This window comes from Triturus cristatus, chromosome 2_2 (genome assembly GCF_964204655.1).
Source record: "Triturus cristatus chromosome 2_2, aTriCri1.1, whole genome shotgun sequence".
Classification (NCBI taxonomy): domain Eukaryota; kingdom Metazoa; phylum Chordata; class Amphibia; order Caudata; family Salamandridae; genus Triturus; species Triturus cristatus.
In genome coordinates this window covers 433,495,373-433,518,175 of record NC_140582.1, presented here as the reverse complement: position 1 = coordinate 433,518,175, position 22,803 = coordinate 433,495,373, and the positions used below count along the sequence as shown (strand labels likewise).

At 44.6% G+C, this 22,803-nt stretch overlaps 1 protein-coding gene across 1 annotated transcript in view; it reads left to right on the top strand.

Moving 5' to 3' along the window:
- The window catches only part of ABHD18 (abhydrolase domain containing 18), a 143,388-nt gene that overhangs the window by 59,117 nt on the left and 61,468 nt on the right, over positions 1 to 22,803 (top strand). The window contains exon 7 of the mRNA XM_085641528.1: positions 4,825 to 4,850. Within this exon, the coding sequence (XP_085497654.1) occupies positions 4,825 to 4,850 (26 nt within the window). The remainder of the gene's footprint in view (positions 1 to 4,824; positions 4,851 to 22,803) is intronic.

The window sequence follows — 22,803 nt, the reverse complement described above, 5'->3', positions numbered from 1 at the left end:
GGGTCTGGCAGTCAAGCATTAGTTTGAAGATACTCAAGGATCGCTTTTGGAAAAAAGCCTAGAGTCTGCAGCACAATACTTGCATTGAAGTGCTGTCAGTCAGAATGTGGCTGCGTATGATACACTAGTTAGTCATTCAATTATTACTATTGGGTTTGGTCTGCAAACTGCTTTGAAGTGTTATTTGCTGGTCCTGCTTAAAAAAGATGTTGATGCCGAAGTAGTGGGCAGTGGATTGTGATTTCGATCAATGTGCATGGAGTAAATCGCACATCTAGGCCTCTTTAAGATTTGGGTTTTTAAGTAAAGTAATATGGTTCTAGCTCTTGCACACTACATAACTGATTTTCTGTGAACAGCAGCTGTTCACACTGGGATATTCTTGTACTGCACTGCCAGTCATCCACTACAGTCAAAGGCAACATTGCCTGAGAACCTACTTGCCAATGCGATAACCCATCAATTACTCTGATTCTAAAGTGAGGTGAAATTTTGTTTGATCCAGAGAGATTAAGAGGCAGTCAGTCTTTATGCCTCTGGAGTTAGGGTTTCTCTTTCCGGCGATAAGCTCTTGTGCTCATTCAGTAACAATTTGAACCATAATGGTTGTGTAGTCATCACCGATTAAAGGTGAGGTCCATGTTAACTTAGATTTAACCAGTACCTAGTGGCTACCATTGTTATCTTGGACTGCTGTGCCACTGGCACATTTGTCCTACAACTGGTAGTACCCTAAAAACAACTAACGATTTTGGAGGGTCCATTGGGGCTTAGATTTGGCTCACTATATTGCCCATCACAGTAGCACTTGGGCCGTTAACTAATCCCTCGAATTGAGTGACTTGGTCTCTAACCCCTAGTGGTCACTGTTGGCTAGCTATCTGACCACTTGGATATTGATACTGCAAGAATCCATTTCATGATAAACTGTCTATTTGGGTGCTAGGTTCTGGGATATCCATTTTGTAAGGCCACAGCTTTGATTACTTTTGCTGATGCTTCCTTTTATTTAAGTGCTTTCTTTGGTACCATTAGCCGCAAAATCAAAGTAATCTTAGGTACTACTCTCCCTGCCTGCATCCTGTCACTCAGAAATCTATTTTCAGTTGAGTCACCGAAGTGATTCCAAACATTACTGAACTAAACCAAGTCATCCTGTCCTCCTTAGAGTAACATTAGCCACAAGGCTGCGTGTGAACTGTAATTCTAGTGCCTACAGCAGTAACTGGATAGTACATTTTGTAGTTGCTTTTTTTTTGGATAAACTTTTTATTGAGGTTTGTTTTTTTAATTGAAGAAAAAAAGAAAGCATAGCAAGGACCGACATGCAGGCACAAATTAAAAAATTAATTACCACTACTTTACATTTGTAAATTTGCTCTATCTTACCGCCTAATATATATTGTATATTACACATTGGAGGTAAACAAGGAGAGAAACCTATTTTTGCCCTAAAACGTAGCAACAACATCAGAGATATGTTAGTACATACCAGACCGCATATCAACAAACAGCATGAGACTCAACAAGGATTATAAACAAACACACATATAGATGGTCATTTCCCATGTGGAATGTGTTCAGCCTGTGTCTTAACTCAGCCCACGACACAGATCGACATAGGGCTCAAGACACCATGGACACTGCATAAACATACAAATTGTAATTCATCATGTGTTATCCATCTCATCATATGCCCGTGTGGACTATGATATGTAGGAATGACCACTCGAAAAGTATGAACAAGAATAGTGGAACATAAGAGCACTATTATGTGCAAGAAAAGCAACACCAAATTGACCAAGCATTTCCTAGAGAAAAATCATACCGAAAAGAATATCAAATGGATAATGTTGGATAAACCCTATTATACTTCACAAATGGGTGAGCTGGATTTTCAGACTTAAGAGCCATCTGAAAGGGTTAAATGATGACATTCTCTGGTCATCTATACAACACATTTGATGACACAAAGAAAGGTCTCTCTATACATAGATTTTCCAAACACTGTACTTCTTGCCTCGAGTATTAATCCAAGAAGAGCAACATGTGTAAATACATTTGGGTACAGATTTTGGTCTATATCTTCTCTACCAAATAGCGCACAATATAATAAGGGACACATGTTGGGGTATCCCTCGGTGGTGTGTTTTATTTAAATTTTTGTTCCATCCTTCCATGTGCAGAGTATTCAATTTCTAAGAACATCTGGACATCTTAAGCATGGGGACACAATTATACCCAAATAGATCAGTGTAGACAGAAGGCTTTATATGATGTTGGTCATTATGTATTTGATTTCGATCAAGGGTAGAACCATATATATTCCTCCACATAATTAGTGTTAATAATATCAGAAACATTCCCTCCTATCCAAGGTAGGGTCTCGTAAAGATGATTACCAGTCCCAGCACTCCCTGTACTATCGAGTGCGTATTATTAAGCACATTTTGGAGGGGTTGGATGTTTTAATCAATTCCAACTGGCATAATATCTATTGAAACATCATGTTTTATACCCATAAACCAATGCCAGTCTTATTTAAAGAACGTTTCCAGATTTAAAACTCCCCGTAATCTTTCTGGATTGGATTTGTAATGTAGAACTACTATTCCCATGAGCCTATGTATTTCCGGGGTATACCTAGGGGAATAGTTCCGGTATGACCTTTTGAAACAAACCAGCAATGACACGTATGCCTTTTCTCAGCCCTACACACGGAGAGGATTTTCAGAATACAAAAGGTATTTGTGGGCATGTAATGCTAATGAAATATAGCGACAACACTAAATAATTCCTTTTGAAGGGAGGATGCCTGATTATAGGGACATGGTACTTTTACGGGCTGATTGGGGGAATAACAATTCCACGTTGAACGCAGCACACAACTCGGGTGGTCTCTATATACCGCCCGTAGATTATTTTGGAGTGCCTTCATGTTTCGCCCTTTTCCCCTCCCTTCCGTCTTTGTTTAGAGCATACCAGAAATATAGTTTCTAGAAAAAACACTGGGGATTCCTTTACATTGAAACTAGATGATCATCAGGATAGACTGTGTTGGTTTTAGTATATGAAAGTTGCACATATGGAACAGTGAGTCTCATATGACAGAGAGTAAGGCTGACCAACAAGCAAAGTCTGACTTGGAACAGCACACACATTTCCATCGTTCTGTTTTTCTACGATTGTTTTTAATCTAGCTCTGTATACATTGATGGGGACTGATATCTTGAGGATGGAAAAGGTCCTTATACATCAGGTGAGAATACTACCCCCCCCCCCCCCCTTTTCTTTGCCTCTTTCACAAGGATGGTTGATGGTGATGGACAACCTGCCATACACTACATTCCCCCCAAATTTGACGAATGGGAAAGCAACTAATGCAAATTTGAGCAACTGCTGTTTTTGTTATCTTTTCTTTTCCAGCACCATAGGTGAAAACTGAGGATAAGAATAATTTACCCAGTAAACTACTGAGTCAAATGTATGGCTAGTATTTGATTTTACTATGAAAGCAGAGTGACAGCTTATCTCTGTTCCTGACGAATACTCATAAACTTTAGATAGTTCTTAAGGGGCTCAAACATGTTGACCCACTGAGATAGGGTAGTTGTTACCCCGTCCTCACATATTTTTAAGTCTTATCTGATGGGGGCACCAGAATAAAATTATAGTTTGCCCACCTGGAGATAGTTTTAAACAGCTATTATTTTCTTTTTGCACTCTGCCCCTCACTCACCAACATGACCATCCTGCTCATCTAAAACGCATCCGCTCCTCCCAGTGCATTCGGGAGTTGTAGCTCACACAGGGTACCTTGCAGTCCTTGTGTGAGTAGGGAGCCCTATGATAAAGCATTTCACCTTCTGGTGAGTGAGGGTTCTCATCCTTAACAGCTAAATGCTCCCCTTATAGACTACCAAATGTATAAATATTGTGTAAGACTGACCCGCTAGTTTACCATGTCAACTTATCTATTTGTTGGAGGCTTTCCACGACGCTAACACTGTCCACGTAACTGGCATGCCCTTTTGGTTGGAGTCTCGTACTGTATAAGAAATTGAGTGAAGAGCTCTCACATTGCTCATAGCTTGGTCGCATGCACATGGTCTGGCATCGCCCTTCCAGGCGCGGGAGGAATAGATCAACTCATTTACTACTATAAGTTGTTCAACCTGATTATATGACTCTGTGTCTACCATCATCTGTCACCCATCAAAATTGGATTTGCAACAATTAACAAATGAAACCCGCAGATGGCCTTTATTGTATACAAAGTATCTTAATAGTGACGTAAGAGTGTGCATGCATTGCAGTTGTTTTGTCTTGGGCATAGAAGGTGCTGTACCTTCCAGATTTCAATGTATTTCTTGTTTTTAAGTTTACTATTTTACTTATAAGGTCACTTTCTTTTTATGAAGTTGAGAATTGACAAGGAATCTATTGTGGGTTATCTATTGTGTTCATATTGAGTTTCTAAGCCTCTCTAAAACCTGGAGTAAGCAAATACATTTCTAGCATCTTGCATATCCGATTTGGAGTGCCACAGTATCGTGTCCCTGAAACATAAGTGGTAGGGGACCTTTCCCACATAGGGAGAGGCCCCAGGCCCTGTGGAATAATGGGGCAATGGAAAAAAATCTAACAATTGTACTGACATTTTTCATTTTTGTATGTATTACTACTGCTACTTTCCAATTGGAATGTTAATCAATGTATGTTATCTTTGTGTCTTAAGAGCTAGGTAAAATAAAGATGTAGTTGGCATATTCTTTAATAACTACAGCATGTGTTTGACTAATTGTCCTTAACATGAAATAACATGGCTGCAGAAAACCAAGGGATCAAGTGTAAGTTTTTTTTATTTCACTTTATCAGCATTTATCAATTTTGCTCAGGTGGATGAAATGTAATCTGTCACAAAGAGGCAGATATGCCTATTGTATGTGTCCATTAAAATGTTAGTCCTACAACATAGTTGCAATACTATTCAGTTAAGATTCTTTCGATTGCGTAACTGTACCATAGAAACACCTTAATTTACTAGATCAGTGTTCCATCTAATTGTAATCGTATATTGAGCTGTGCTCATGTTGATCTTGTAGTCTGAAGGTTTTTATTACACAAAGAAAACTAGTGTATGAATCACTGAATCCATTGACATGGGGACCCCTGGGCACCCTTTGAGGGTGTTGCTAAGGCACACATGCATGCTGCACACATGTTTTTAAACGAGGCTGCAAGGGTGATCGTGCAGAAAAAAGCTAAACACAAGAAATGCAGGGACTACATTGTGGGATAATACAGACTCGACCTTTATATAGATAAGGACATGTATACTTTCAGAGCTGGGCAAGCTATTTCATAATTTTTCCTCTTTAATACCAAGCATGAGTGTGAGGCTTTTGGTGTCTGAGACAGGGACAGCTGGGTAGCATTGGTCTTTGAGCAAAGATATGCGTGTCCCTACTACAGTTGGGCAAAGGCAATATTTCTTAATTCCGCACCAGAAATGTGTGTCAACTCTCGATATTGTTAATTATGAATCCTTTGTTAGTAAAATGTTGAGAGTTAATTTGCATAAGCCTTTGGGACCTCATCAACCTGAGCACCTAGCTCTCAACTTGCCTCCAGTTTCTGCTTGTTCCACCCTGATCCAGTTGCTGCTTTTTGACCAAGTGACATTGCAGCTGCCAAGGTTTTCCTGCCTCAATTGTTCACGTTCACCGTTCTTCCCGCCAACAGAAGCCTCACCCACTCCAAGACCTACGTAATGCAGGCCGTAGCGTGATCGCACAGCAGATACACACAGTGGGTGCACTGCAGGCGTGCCCAAGGCAAGCCTATCTGTGCCTGGACCGCGCTCCAGCGCCAGGAACCCTGCCCCAGCAACCCTGCCCCATGACCATCTAATGCATTACTACAACCACAGCCACCACCAGAGCCAACAAACGCTACCGCTACTCCTACGCGACCTCAACAACGCGCACCGGCAAACACGCTGCTGCATTGCTTCCCCTAGCACCACCGTAGACCCTTTCTCCTGAACCCATTGCGATTTTACCCTGCAACACCTTAGACGCTGCCACCACCACCACCCTGCACCAATTGTCCGCCCTGCTCGCCAATGTCTGATTCCTTGGGAAACACTCCACCAAAATCTGGGCCTTTCTTAACAGCAACACACCCTACCTTCTCTTCCTGTCTGGAAAATGGTTCAACCCAGCCTCCACCCTGGACATTGCTGCAGCTATCCCGCCTGCCTATAAAATCTTACCAGGATCGAACCCACAAACCAGGCGGAGGACTCATGATCATCTACAAAAGCACGATTGACTGCACCAACTCCCAGGACACAAACACCATCCTCATGGAACACCTCTACTGAAAATACTAATAGACTCCAGAGCCACCCTTAAGGGAACTTTCCCCTACCATCCCCCAAGCCCCCAAGTGTAAATCTGTAACCACACAGCAGACTTCATTGCTCCATTCTCCCTCAGATCAACTACATCCTCCTCCGGAACATCAGTTTCCACCTGGAAGACACCACAGACCTTAACTCTACAGCCCTCCACAACAGTCTCAGCAACCTTGGGCTCACCCAGCTCGTCCAAGGAACAGCCCACACAGCAGGTCACACCCTCAACCCTATTTTCGTCTCCAACAACAGGATCACCACCACCCACATGACCCCTCTCACTTAGCTTCAGCAAGGTTTGACCTTACTTAACGTTCCTCCCATTCTGTCCATGACCAAGTACTTATTCACAAGGGATCTGTGGTCATAAGCTAAGCTAGAATCTGAAGTGGCTGTCTTCTCACAGCACACTCTACTCTATAGTTGTTTTTATTTTAGAGAGACTTTACCTCAATAAGCTATTGGTGAAGGTATAAAATGAGAGCACAATCTTGATTTTGCTGGTCAGAAATGGCCGGTGAGCCCATTCTGCAATGAAGGGTGTGGTTTCCAACTAGGTTCTAAATATCTGGATTAAGCCCAGCTCTTCCCACATCATATACAAGAATCTAGACTCTACATTTTGAACCGTTACACTTGAGACATTTTTACTAGTTCCCTAGTTCATTTAGTTCTAGTCTTTGCAGACAAGCTGAAGGGAAATAACTTGCGTCCTACACAATAGCCCTTCTAGAAAAGAAGGCCACAATCTGAGATGTGTCAAGAAAAAGTTACAGTTCTTGTGTAGCCTCCTCATACCCTGTCCATCAAATTGTTTTGCTGTGATAACTGGCTATATATCATACAGTGCTACAAGATAAATATATTTGTGGCTGTATTCCCGGATGAGATAGGGAGAGGTATTTGGTAATACAAAAGTGCTCTGTAACATCTGCAGTTGTCTAGTCACGTTTCAGATTTTGTACCTTGAGACTTGTTCTCCTCAAACATTCTGAAGTAGAGAATTCTGAATGAGAGATTCTTCCCTTAAAGACAAAATGCCTAGAATAAGAGCATGGTTTCTAATTTAGTTGTGTGCACAAGTCCATCTCTACTATCGACAATGTTCTTAGTCCAGTACAAGAAGTGCTATCCCTGCCAAGGCTTTAACTGTGGTTACTGTACCAACATGTCCCTCTGCAGGATCATATTATCTCTCCATGCTTCCAAGCTAAATGTTAGGTAAGCGAAGTCTCAATAAGAGACGGTTTTGTTAAGATTGGAAAAACATGCAAGATGACAAGAAGTTAGTCTTACTTCTTTCAGTCCCTTAGGAAAGATCAGTACCTTTCCTGTGGGGACATGATTTACCAGCCGCAGTCCGTTTGGCACTTGATTGCTAAAGATTTCCTAGAGGGCGTATATTGTGAGTATGGGATTGCTTCTATCAGATTTCAAGGTTTCCTCCGTTTATCCGGTCAATATTTTAGTCTGTTGTGGTTTTATCCTAAAAGATACAACTATCCTGTGAAATCTGAGAACTGTTTCCACTCCTCTTGCTCACAAATACTGAAGAAAGACAAATAAATAGTAAAGGTCACCATCAGCACAACATCTCTTCCTCTGCCTTTGTAATGTAGCATGCAGCAAAGCTGTCCCTTAGCTGCCTAGGACAACACAAGCCACTCTTTTCATGTCCACTGTTTAGGTCTTGTAAAGATAGCTTTGCTTCCTGGAAGACTTATTGTTACGAATTTATGGGCATTTTTCTACCCCCAGAAGAATACTGTTCTCACACCTGTTGCTGAAACATAATTAATAAAGCAGTTTGGATGTTTCCATCTGCCTTCCAATGTAATACATTGGTGGCATGGCACATATATAAAATCTCTCCACGGTTGTGCTTGTCTGATTTGAATGCGTTGGTACATTAAACCCAGACGTGTTGGTTTTACCAATACTTGTTGATACCGGAGTGTAACACTATTTGATCACTTGTTCAACATTCAGCATTATTTATTCTTATAGTGGTTTTGCCATATCGCGCCAGTCTGATTGCATGATAACTGTGGCCGATAGTCAACAATAACCAGGCTGCAGATGCTCAATGCGCTTTAAAGTAGCTTTTGGATTTTTTTGCAAACATAATCGTGGAATGCCTGTTCTTAGAGATTCCCTTTTTTACACCTGTTCACTTGGGAGGTACATTAGGACAGTCATCTTTCTGTCTTCTATAGTTGCTTCACTGGATCTTTTGGCGTAGGGCAATAAATAATGATTTTCAGTTCATTTACATGAAGCTCCCTTTTCCCATTCAAGGTTACTGAATCTTCCATCAGCATACTAGAATTGGAGGGCATACACATTGCCTCTTTCACATTGAGCTTTTTGTTTAGTGTACTAACATCATTCCTCACTAGATAGCTAACCTAAGGGCCTTTGGCCCCAGCCTATAAAAATTCCTTTTAGGCAAGAGGTTTTTATGTACTCACATTTCCATAGTAAATTGGCCTGCTTGAGTGACTGCTTTTAATTGTAGCACGTTCCACGTTTTGCCACATCCATTTGCTCTTTTCCCTTGGTTGCTCCTGTCTGGATTTCACCACTGGTCCTTTTGCCAGCTCCTCCATGATGCACATCTGTGCAGTCTGTTTCTTTGTTTAGCTTGTTTCTGCCATGTGCTTGATTGTGCTTCTCTTCGGAACTTTTGTGCATTGTCTGCTTACTTTATATATTTTTAGAAATTATTTTTACTGGTGGGAAACACATTCCTAAAATACCATCACTTGGAGACATAGCTTTCAACTTTAATCAATAGTACCACATGTAACTTCAAGAGACCATGAAATGCATTTTACTGGTTTTCATAACATTACTCTTACCACAACACCACAAACTGTTCGTATAAGGTATGTAGAGGGTACAAGGAAGGACAAAGGAGAAAAAGGAAGAAGGGAAGAGGGGAAAGAGACAATAGGAAACTTCGGGGAGGAAAACATTATTCCAAAATACAAAAACTTCACAAGTTGGCACTTCAAACCCTCCCTTGCCCACTCCTGCCACAACAAAGCGTGACCATCAAGGTGAGTTAGGACACAATACGATACAATAACATAAACGAAAAACACCTTCGGCTAGTAAAAAGTCCAGTCTTGTCAGAAACTGGATGAGTAAAACATGGCCACCTCAGGGCTCTAAAAGTAAACTACTTGTCACCATACACAACCTTAAGTATATCATAGCTCCATATGGAAGCAGAAAACCCCAAACCCAGAAAGTTTTCCTTGGTTGCTCAGTGTCAGGGTTGAGACCTGTGAATATCAGGACACAGTCGCCCCTGATTTGTAGGTTCCCCATCAGGATGGGTACTATCCTCTTGTATGAGATCTCTCATCACTTGTTCATGAAGAAGTACATTCACTGTACCACCACTGGAGTTCTGGACACACTCCCCTTCTATATATGAACTCTCTACGCTTTCTTCACTGTAGTGTCACGCTCGGACATGTAACTTTATTTTACTGCCCCAATAAAGTTCTCATACAGAGTAGGAGTTATACCCCAGCACTGTCTATTGTGCTATCCTCCTCTTATTGTTCAAAAACGCAGGCCTACTTTCTCCAGTATTGGGGTATCTTTCATAGATTCACATGCTTCAATCATTCCCCGTCCTCGAAGTGGGAGTCCCACAGTACATAAAAAGCATTAAGTAATTACTCTAACATTAAAGTTAATAGAGAGAGACCATTCCACTTAATATCTTGTCCTAGTCATTAGATATGGTCCAAACACCGGCCAATCAGGCAACAGCACCCTCTAGAACCCTCTCCATAGAGGCTCCAGGCTTTCAGAATTTCTACCGCTCGTCTTGTGAAGGGAGTCTCCCTGAGCTCTGCCCAGTGCTTCTACTTTATCTTCTGATTTCTTCAGATATTACTTCTGAACATGTCTTCTTCTAGAAGAGCTCTCTTCAGGCATCGTGAATCTTGTGGAAAATTAAGACTTCACTCAGATGATCCCAAAAGAAATGTATCTACTGCCTTCACCCAGACCATCAGGTGAAAGATTGCAAAATCTGTAGAACATTTTCTCAAAAAACCTTGAGAGACAGAGATGGACGTCTTCTTCTGTGGATACAGAAGCTCAAGACAAAGGACATTCCTTCATCTGATCAGAAGAGTGATTCCTCTTTAAAGACAATAGCTTCAAAAAAGAGAGCTTGTGAGGCGGAGCTGGTCTCTCCTAAGGCTGCTAAGGTATTGAAAAAACATCAACACACCTCAAAACAGGAAGATCAGTCTTCATCTTCTAAAAAGGCATCAGCCTCTCTCAAGGGTCAATCTGTGCCCTCTACGCCTTCAAAATCCTCTTCAAAGTCGAAGCAGGCGTCCAGGTTTCTTCCTGAGACACTTCTACCTCACAAAAAAGACGATCCATAGACGAAGACTTGGATGATTCCTTCTACGAAAATTGCAGTCGCCACAACTACGACGACAACATCGACTTTCTCTTCTCCTCAGATCAAGATGATTGTCGTCTGCATCTTCTCCGTCGACGTTGGTATCCGTGAAGGTGAGACCGTCGGTTATGACAACTTTGTCTTTATCATCATTGTTGACGAAAAAGAAGCGGCCCTTGTCAGGACCTTCGTTGACGGAAGGCTGTCGGCGGCTCTGAAAAGTATATCTTCTTCGTCGACGGTAGCCTCGTCAACAGAGTCGAAGACCTCGGATCCAGATCCTCGTCGACGCAGTTCGTCTTGACATCCTCGTCGATGCATGTTCCATCGTAGGTTTCAGTTACTTGTAGGAACGATGTAGGACTGCCTAAAAGAAAAACTTCTCAAGAGGTTTTATTGCCTGTACACACCTCTCCAAGCAAGGTGTCTCCTTGTCCTCCAGAAGAAATTTTCGACTATGGAGCAGATGAAGAGAAGTCAGATGATGATGATGGGTCTGGGGCTGCTCACAGTCCTTCCGAACTCCTTATAAAGTGCCAGGACAATGAAGATGAAGACTACGTTTTTTACCCTGAGGTTACTAATCAAGAAAGACACGCTGAACAGACAGTACAAATGCCAATGTCACTTGTCTCAAACTTGCAACATATGGTAGAGGATTACTAGCACAGATTTCCTCCCTCGGAGCCGGCATCTTCCGTTCCTCAGACACCTATTCTGCAGCCTTCCTTGCTCATCAGATCTCCCACTCCGGTTTCTCCAGTACCTGCAGTAACTCCACATCAGGACCAAGAGATTCTTACTACTGATGAAGAAAGAAAAGAGGGATAGATGGAGGAGATTTTCCTTCCTAACGAATGGGATGATTACCAGATCCAGACACCATCGCCTTCCACTCCACCTCCTATAGATTCACCACCTGAGGAATGGCTTCCATACCCTTATGGAGAGAGCGGCGAAGAGATTTCAGCTTCCTATGGTCACCAAGCAGGCTGATAGTTTGTTCCTTAAAATCATATAGGAAACAAAGAGACAAGTCCGGTCTATCCCTATTGTAGACTTCATATGGCAGGAGGGCCTAAAGGTCATGAAGACGCCAGCCTCAATTCCAGCAGTCTTGCCTAAATTAGAAAATAAATACAAGGCTCCAGATAACCCTCCTGCCTGCCTTATCGGGCAACCTAAACCTGACTCTGTGATATCACAGGCGGCACAACGCCATGCCAGAAATCCTGCATCTCCATTATTGGCCCCTCTTGATAGAGATGGAAGACGTCTTGATTCCATTGGCAAAAATGTTTCCACCATGGCATCAACAACTGTCAGAGCGGCCAATTCACTCGCTATCTTAGGCAGATACAACAGACAAATGTGGTCGGACATTTCTCCCTTTATAGAGTTGTTGCCAGGTGAATCCAAGACTGAAGCATTCATATTTTTACAGGAGGGAGAAAGGATCTCTGCTGAGATCATGGACTGCGCGGTGGATGTTTCTTCCACAGGATTCCGCCAACTGGCTGGAGCTGCGGTCCTGAGTCGTGAGGGCTGGTTGAAGGCTACTTCTTTTAGACCAGAAGTTCAAACAAAGGTGATCGACATGCCTTATGATGGCGAATCCCTGTTTGGCCAATATATAGACGAAGCTCTTTTTCAGACCATAAAGAAAGATACGGATACTGCAAAGGCTCTCGGCACTCTGCTATTTAGAAAACAACCCTGTGGAGCAATTGTCGTGGCTTGTCATCCTTTCGAGGAGGATACAATCAATATAAACAATATCAACCGTACCAAGGTACACATCTACACAGCCGCAACAGTCATTTAAGCAACCTCTGGCCTCTTCCTACAAGCATTACAGAGGAAAGACTGCCTACAGAGGCAGAGAGAACTCCATAAAACGGTGCCAACCGACCACTGCCAACCACTTTTCCCATCAATCCGGTAAAGGTTGGAGGAAGAATCTCCTATTTCTGCTCTGAATGATCTGCAATAACAACGGACGGATGTGTTTTGGACATAGTTTCCAGGGTCACACTTTGGAATTCTTAAAGATTCCTCCAAATTATCCTCCTAGAGGGCCTCCTCCTGCTCATTTAAAGAAACTTTTGTCCCAAATAAAAATAATGTTAAAGAAAGGACCGATCAAAGTGGTACCAAATTTACAGAAGGGAACAGGGTTCTATTCGAGGTTGTTCCTCATAAAAAAGAAATCGGGAGAGTGGTGTCCCATTCTAGACCTTCATTGCTTCAACACATTTCTAAAAAAAGCAATCCTTCCGGATGTTGGCTCTTAGGGAAGTGCTTCAATTGATAAGTCGGGAGGATTTCATGGCAACCCTAGACCTTCAGGATGCCTATTTTCATATCCCTATCCTTCCCAGACACAGAACATTTTTGCGCTTCAAAGTGGTTGGCAGAGTTATCCATTTCAAGGTCCTACCTTTTGGCCTACATTCAGCGCCCGAGTGTTCACCAAGGTTTTAGCACCGGTGGCGGCTCATCTTCGTCAGGATGGAGTCCAAATCTTTCCTTATCTGGGCGACTGCCTCGTAAAGGCGAAATCTTTTTCAGTGGCAAGCAGTCACACTCGAAGATGTCTTTCTCTCTTCCAGTCTTTGGGTCTCTCGATAAATCTAACAAAGTCTCAGTTAACCCCTTCAAAGGTAAAAACGTTCTTAGGGGCAAACTTGGACACTCATCAAGCAAAGGCCTTTGTCTCACAAGAAAGTCAACAAATGAATTACAAGTTAGCAACTCTACTGCTCACAAAAAAGTCAATTTCTGTCCGCAAGTTCAAATCGCTTCTGGGAATGTTGTCTTCTTGCATTCCCCTAATTCCCAAATGTCGTCTGAGAATGAGACCCTTGCAATAGGAGCTGGACAAACAATGGCTGCAGATCTCAGAGTCCTTTGACGATGTTATCAGAGTAACACCTCAAATGAAAAAAGCGCTACTATGGTGGACTTCCATCCCAAACATAGCAGCAGGCCTATCGTTCATAGTGGACTCACCAGGTTTCACAAGAACAACCGATGCATCCCTTGAAGGGTGGGGAGCACATCTACAAGGACTGACCGTGAAGGGAAAACGGGACAGTCCACAACGAACATTGCACATAAACCTCTTAGAGCTGAAGGCAATATTCCTGGCTCTGAAATCCTTTCTGTCCATAATATCAGGAGCTTCAGTATTAATTCGGACAGACAACACAACAAGCATGCATTATTTAATCAAGCAGGGAGGTACAAGATCAACTATGATATCCCCTCAGGCACAGCAAATCTGGGATTGGGCTATACAACATCAGAGAACACTGACGGCAGCACATGTTCCAGGATTGCTAAACATACTAGCGGACTCTCTGAGCAGGCCAATTACATCCAACCACGAATGGGAACTTCACCAACCAATGTTGGATCACATCTTTTGGTGTGGGGCAAACAGAGTTTGGACCTATGTGCAACCAGTCGGAACCGCAAATGCCATTTCTTCGCCAGCTGGCTACCCCAACCAGGATCGTGCTGGAATGATTTTTCGATAAATTGGTCAAAAATGAATGTTTACACTTTTTCTCCGATTCCTTTAGTCCCAAGGGTGCTTTGGAAGATGAGGAAAGAACCCTGTCGAATACTTCTCATAGCTCCCAGCCTCGCCAATTCTGGTTTACAGAGCTTCTACTCCTGTCGTAGTGCAAACCCAGGCTATTGCACCCATTACAGAACTTGCTGACCATAAACTGCGGTCAAGTCTGCCATCTGGATCCAACATCTCTGCGATTAGCAGCCTGGCACCTGAATACCTTGATTTGGCCGACCTATTTATACCTGCTGATTGTCGTGAGGTTCTAGCTAACGCTAGAGCGCCCTCCACTATAAAGACTTATAAGCTCAAGTGGAAGAGATTCTGTCACTGGTGTGAAACCTCTGAAGTGCACCCTATTCAGTATTCACCAGAACAATTGCTGCCTTTTTTCCCCCAACTGGCAAAATCTGGCCTTTCTCAATATACTATTAAGGTATACCTTGCCGCAATTTCCAGATTTTGACGGAAAAATGGATCACAGTCTCTGGTCTTCAAGAATAATAAAACAATTTCTCAAGGGATTATTTAGAATGTTCCCTCCAATTAGGCGCCCTCCTCCGCCATGACATTTTAACATTGTGTTAGCACAACTCATGAAAGCTCCGTGTGAGCCTATCCATGAGGCTGATCTTAAATTTATTTCATGGAAAACATCACTTCTACTGTCTCTTACTTAGGCTAGACGAATAAGCGACATACATGCTTTCACTACTCTACACCCTTTCCTTCAGTTTACTAAGGACTCTGTTGTACTTCGGACAAATCCTAACTTTATTCCTAAGGTTCCATCGGATTTTCACTTAAACTAACCAGTCATTTTAAAGACTTTCCTACCTAATCCACAGTCACCATCGGAAAGGGCCTTACATTCTCTGGATGTTAAGAGATGTATAACATTTTATTTAAAGAAAACAGCCTGTATCTGTAAGGCTGATCAGCTTTTTGTGGCTTATGGAAAGATAATAAAAGGGTATCCAGTGACTAAACAAACTATTGCGTGTTGGATTTCCTGTGCAAACCAATTTTGCCATCAGCAAGCGGGCAAGTCTCTGCATTCAAAAGTGAAAACGCATTCTACAAGAGCAGTCACATCATCTACAGCTCTCTTTGCCGGTGTGTCTATTCAACAATTTTGCAGAGCAGCAACTTGGTCCCTCAGGCAAACTTTTACCAAGCATTTCTGTCTAGAAGCTGCTAGTAATGCCGTTACAGCGGTGGGAGAGGCGGTGCTACTTAATCTCTTTATGTAAGGTGAGCCTCTATTATTCCCACCTTCTTTTATGTTTAAGATTGCTATTTATAGATATATATGTATATATATTCAAGATCATTATGAATCTATGCATGGACATTGTCAGATTGCCAAATAGATAATTATATAAATAGGGGGTTCAAAAGTATGTTATACAATGGATAACATACAGTGTTCTTTCGTAATTTGTTTACGATATTCTTTCTGTATGAAAAATTCATACCTATGTGATAACTGCTATCTACTCTGATTCAAGCATGTGAATCTATGAAATATACCCCAATACTGGAGAAGAAAATAAGTTACTTACCTGTAAACTGTGGTTCTCCAGTATTGGTATCTTTCATAGATTCAAATGCAACCCACACACCTCCCCATAGAGGCTCCCCGTTTTCTTATTGTACGTTTATACTACACTTGTGCTCGAAAATGTGAGAGCCTGGAGTCTCAGTGGAGAGGGTTCTAGAGGGTGCTGTAGTCTGATTGGCTGGAGTTTCGACCATCTCGAATTACTAGGATAAGATTAAAGTGAATAGTTTCTCTATTAACTTTAATGTTATAGTAATTACTTATTGATTTTTATGTAGCGTGCGACTCCCACTTCGAGGACGGGGAATGATTCAAGCATGTGAATCTATGAAAGATACCATTACTGGAGAACCACAGTTTACAGGTAAGTAACTAATTTTCTTCCTATTTACCATTGCACTCCCATCTCAATGTTGAAGCTGAACAGTCCCCAAAACGTCTGTTTTGCATATCTGTATATCTGTCTCCACGTTGCATATCCTTTGTCACTGCTAAAGTCTCTGTTCTGGTAATGGTCGCCTCCTGATTAGCCATTCTTGAGTCTGCTGCACTAACAGCATGGTCTACCTTTCCAGGATGCCCGTATTAGCTTCCAGCGTTGTGAGCATCTCCTTCTGGCCCTTAAGCAATTTGCCATCACCAAGTCCCCAGCTCTATCCTCACCATATACTTTTTTTTAGAATGAGTTCCTACTGTGTTTATTGATGTATTCTCTTCCTTCCCCTTCATCTGGTATGCATATGCATCAACTGATCATCTCACTACCTCCGGGCATGGTGATCCTGTGGTTGCTCCCCCTCCCTTCTTCAAGGCACCTCAGTTCACGCAGATTAGGGCTGCTCCAGTCACACCACCCTCCATATAATATTACAGGATACCTCAACTACTCCTGCTCAGTTTCGCTAGATGTCTTTTGTTTGGAAAGACAGAGTCACTCTTCCGACAGGCTACCATCTGCACCGAAACCACATCTTCTTTCCAAAGGGTGCCATCTTACTTATCACCATGAATTTATGGGTAGAACTCCAGCTGCACTTCACCATCACGTCATGGAACAGAAGAGTGATATAACAGTACCAGTCATCAGACCACTGCCTACCCCTTTTTCATCAGAATGTTCGGTGGCCCTCAGCCTTGGGTACAGTGGGCTGCTTAGGATCTGGAGTGGCTGGAGGAGCATAAAGAAGGCAGCAATTATGGACTCCTCCAATCTTTCGCCTCCACCTGCTCACTTTTGTCTCATTTATTTGAAGCATTATATGTGCTACATATTTGTGCCACTCTCTCATTAACCCAGTTTCTCTATTTATCTTGCCGTCCTCGAGTGACAGCTGTTCTTTTTCCTTTAGAATGGCCTGATCAGATTGTTTTGCTGAATTGCATTCTATTATCCGCCTTGATTTCATTGTTTTCCGTTTCCAATTTCCATGTCTTTAATTGTTTTGCTACTCTCTTAAACTTCCATGTGTACTGTATTTAACTTAAAAGTTCTTTAGGGACTCTTACGTAGAATATGCTGAGTATCGTATTCAATAAAATGGTGTTCACCACTTTACAGAATGCAGTAGTGGAGATTGTGATGTTCGAGGCATGTGGGCTGCTGAATTCATATCTGTGCATAGATCGCCGCCTAGTGTTGGGTCCGGATGTTTGCACGTTGTTGTCCTGGAAGAGTCTTCGAAGTATCCTGAGATAGGTGACTCCTCCCCTGGACCACAGTGCGCATGGGCATCCTCTCCATCCTCAGATTGTATTTTTCCGCCATTGGGTTCGGATGTGCTTATCTTGACTCAAGTTAGGAAAATTTAGTTTTCAGGCCAAAAGGCCTTTAGTTTTCGTCGGTACTGTTCCCGATCGGTATCGACAGTTTACTTGCTAGTTTAGCGACTTTAACAACTTTTTCGGATCCATTATATCCGACCATCGACCCTACATCGACGATGGAATCGAGGACCCCATTCAAGCGGTGTCCTGTTTGCCACGCGAAATATCCACATATCGACGTCCACCCGGTGTGCAACAAATGCCTCTCACCGGATCACGACGAATCGAAATGTATGGCCTGTGCCCGATTCAGATCCAAGAAGACTCTCCGGAATCGACGAGCCGCGAGACTTGAAGCGCAGCAAGCGGCACCGGCCCCGACCAACATCTTCAGCACCGAGGACGAAGATGTTGAAAGCGTGGAAAACATACCCTCCAGCCCAGCTTCCGAACACGGTTCCAGATCGGAAGACGTAGATGAAGAGCTTTTTCACAGGGAAGAAGCCGACGATGAGGTAGGAGACTACGATGAGGCCTTAGGGGCCGAAGAAGGTAGCTCCGGTGACGAGCAGGGCCTACCCGTCCAAACGGAGGATATCCCAGTGCGTCAGTCTACGGCTCCGGTCGAGGGATCGCCTTTGGGCCTTACCCAAGATCAATCCCGCAGTTCTTCGGCCCCCGCCCTCTGGCCCGGCCTCGGACATCCAGCGAGAACCATTATTACCCAAAAAGACTGGTTTCTCTTCCACGAAACCGAAACCAATCGTCGCACCGGTTCAACAGAAACCGAAAATGAAACTAACACTGGTCGGCTCGAGGACCACCACACCTTCGACGCCAGCCAAAACCGTTGGCTCCGACCGCACCAAAAGGGACTTCGGTGCCGAACTCGCTGCAGCCGATGTCGGCGCCGACCCACAGAGAAAGGCCATCGGTACCGCCAAAGCGCCTCGGCCCCCGGCACCGAAACAATCGGCACCGACCACCAAGGTTAAAATGGCCGCTGCATCGCAATCCACCTCGAAAGCAGCGACTACGGTCCAATCATCGACGCCGTCGACAGCTACTACCTCTCCTCGACTCGATGACCCTGTGGCTCCAAAGAAGTCCACACCTACCTCTACAGAACCACTCGGCGCCAAAGAACCGTCGAAGTTCCAGGTGCGACAAGTTGCAGCGTCCTTGCAACGCATCAGAGAAAAGGCAGCCCTCCAGGCCACGTCGGGCTCCGAGCCGAAAAAGGCTCAAAAGGCACCTTCGGCACCAACCAACATCACCTTTGGTTTGCCGCCATCCACGGCGCCGAAACTATTCGAGATCAGAACACGTGTCACCCAGACAAGGTCCCCATCTACTGCACACTCTCCTACTGGGACATCACCGTCCCACTTCATCGACGCCGACACCGGCAGGCTCATGCTCCGAAAGCGGAAGATCACTTCCGAGCAGGCTTTGGACTCTTACAGGATCCCGCTAAAGCAAAAACTGCCAGCGGAATCGGAACCAGTTCTTTATGAACGCCTCCACACCTCTTACCCAGATCCACAGTCCTTCTCTCCGACGCACTCCGACACAGACGCATTAGAGGAGTACATGGGTGACGACACCACCTACCCCAGGGATATGGACCCTGAAGGCCAGCAGGACCCTGATCAAGCTTGGGATGACCCTGTAGACCCAGGTGCCGCTATGGATACACAGGACACGCAGCTTTATGGCGCAAAAACGTCTCCCACAGAGGACACTGCTGCATTCAACGCCCTCATTGAACGTGCCGCAGCCAATCATGGAGTGCAACTCCACTCAGACACAATCGAGGATGATTTTTTGGTGGACACTTTCGCATCCTCAGAGAGGACTGTAAAAACTCTGCCCATGTTGAAAGGTGTCCTCAAGCCAGCAAAGGACATTTTCAAAGAAACCACCAGGGCACGGGTAATAAACCCCAGGATCGAGAAAAAATACAAGCCAGCACCTGGGGACCCTACGTACATTAGAGGCCAGTTGCCTCTGGACTCCATCGTAGTTGCTAATGCTCGCAAACGGGCACACTCGCAGACAACTGGTGATGCTCCTCCCCCGGACAAAGAGTCCAAGGTGCTAGAGACCTCCGGAAAAAGGATTGCAGCTCAGGCGGCAAACATATGGCGCATTGCCAATACACAGGCGCTCCTAGCTCGCTACGATCGCTCACACTATGACACGTTAGAGACCCTACTCCAACATCTACCTGACGAGTACAAAGAGGCAGCGGAGCTCCTCATCAGGGAGGGACAACTTCTCACAAACGCATCCATTAAGTGTGTACTGGATGCCGCCGACACAGCTGCGAGAGCAATAAACACCAGCGTCATGCTAAGACGACACGCCTGGTTACGAATTTCCGGATTCAAACCTGAGGTTCAAAATAACATCCTCAATCAGCCGGTCAACCCCGACTACTTATTCGGACCAGAGGTTGACACCACCCTAGAAAAGATAAAAAAAGACACAGACACTGCAAAGTCAATGGGGGCTCTGCAAACGCAGACATTTCGTAGTGGCTCCTTTCGTCGCCCCGGAAATAGAGGAGCGGGTAGAGGACAGGGGTCACCGCAAACCTACAATAAAGGGGGCACACAAAGTACCTACGATAAAAACACCCGAGGTGGATATCGTGGCTCCAGCACAAAGGGCAGAGGACGCGGTTACGGCAATACGAGGTCCTCCCCCAAGAACAAACAGTGACGCACTCTCCCTTCCCCCCGACCACATAACACCTGTCGGGGGAAGACTCCAGCGGTTCCTGTCCACGTGGACTACCATCACCACGGACAGGTGGGTCAAAGATGTTATCCAACACGGTTACTGCCTCGAATTAACCTCCACTCCACCCACAATAACGCCAAAGCACCGTCCTATGTCCTCAGAGGACTTAGCATTATTACAGCAGGAAGTGCTAAGTATGCTGCAAAAAGGCGCAATAGAGGTCGTGCCCGTCCACCAGCAGGGGACAGGGGTGTACTCTCTGTACTTCTTAATACCAAAAAAGGACGGGTCACTCAGACCTATACTAGACCTGAGACCCCTCAACCACTACATTCTCTCAGAGCATTTCCACATGCTCACCCTACAGCAGGTTCTCCCGCTGCTCAGACAGGGAGACTTCCTAGCCACGCTAGACCTCAAAGATGCGTATTTCCACATACCCATACACCCGTCACACAGGAAATATCTCAGGTTCACTATTCAGGGGCACCACTACCAATTCAAAGTTCTTCCCTTCGGTGTGACAACAGCACCCAGAGTTTTCACAAAGTGCCTAGCTACTGTGGCTGCACATCTACGGAGGCAACACATTCCCGTCTACCCTTACATGGACGACTGGCTTGTTCAGGCAAAGTCAGCCCAGCAATGTGCCAGCCACATGTCCCGCACCATTCACCTTCTTCACAGTCTGGGATTCTCACTAAATTACCCAAAATCACATCTCCAACCCGCACACGTACAACAGTACCTAGGTGCGAACATAGACACTCTGGCAGCCACAGCTCAGCCAAATTTAGTGAGGATCAACGGCATGCAAATGCTGATCTCAAAGTTCAAACCCCAACACTCCCTTCCTGCGAGAGTGTTCATGCAGTTGATAGGCATGATGGCCTCCTGCATCTTCATAGTCCCGCACGCGAGACTACATATGCGCCCGCTTCAGGAGTGCTTGGCACGTCAATGGAATCAGGCTCACGGGCAATTAAAAGACCTAGTGTTGGTGAGCGGTCGGGCATACAACTCTCTGCATTGGTGGAATCCACAAAACCTTTGCAAGGGCCGACCGTTCCAAGAGCCTGTTCCACAAATCATACTGACGGCGGACGCATCTCTCCAGGGATGGGGAGCTCATGTACTCAATTACACAGTGCAGGGACTATGGACAATACAACAAAAGAAGATGCACATCAACCTTCTAGAACTGATGGCAATCTTCCTGGCAATGAAGGCATTCAAAGTACACTTATGCAACAAAGTCGTGTTGATCCGGACGGACAACATGACTGCCATGTACTACATACAGAAGCAGGGAGGAACACACTCTCCACAGTTGTCTCATCTGGCTCAGAGCATGTGGAAGTGGGCCATTCAGAGGAACATCTTCCTCATGGCGGAACACCTCCCCGGCAAGGACAACCAGATGGCGGATCTGCTCAGCAGACACAGCCACCAGATGCACGAGTGGGAGCTACACCCGTCAGTACTCCAACCGTACTTCCAACAGTGGGGTCATCCAGAGATAGACCTATTCGCCACAAGCGAAAACGCAAAATGCCAAAGCTTTGCCGCCAGGTTCCCACATCCACAGTCGCAGGGCAATGCGATATGGATGAACTGGTCCGGCAGATTTGCGTACGCTTTTCCCCCAGCGCCGTTAATACCGCTGGTGGCACGCAAACTGCGACAACACTCACTGACACTCATCCTGGTTGCTCCAACATGGGCACGCCAGCCATGGTACACCACCTTTCTGGAACTTTCCGTGGTGCCGCATCAAAGGCTGCGGATCAAACCCGCGCATTTGACGCAGAACCATGGAGAAATTCAGCACCCAGATCCGCAACAGCTGAACCTGGCGATCTGGCTCCTGAAGTCCTAGAGTTTGGCTACCTAAACCTGCCACCTGACTGTATGGAGATCATTAAGGAAGCTAGGAGACCCACTTTCCAGAGCTTGCTATGCAGCCAAATGGAAGAGGTTTGTCATTTATTGCAAGAACAATAACATTAACCCGCTAGACGCATCCATTCAAAACATAATTGGTTACCTCTTACACCTATACCGATGCAATCTGGCATACACCTCAATACGTATCCATTTGACCGCAATAGCAGCCTATCTCCAGAACAGGCAGCACCTCTCTTTATTCAGAGTGCCTGCCATCAAAGCCTTCTTGGAGGGACTTAAACGAGTAATTTCCCCAAGACACCCACCAGCACCAGTGTGGAACCTCAACTTGGTCCTCACCCGACTCATGGGTCCACCCTTCGAACCTCTCCACTCATGTG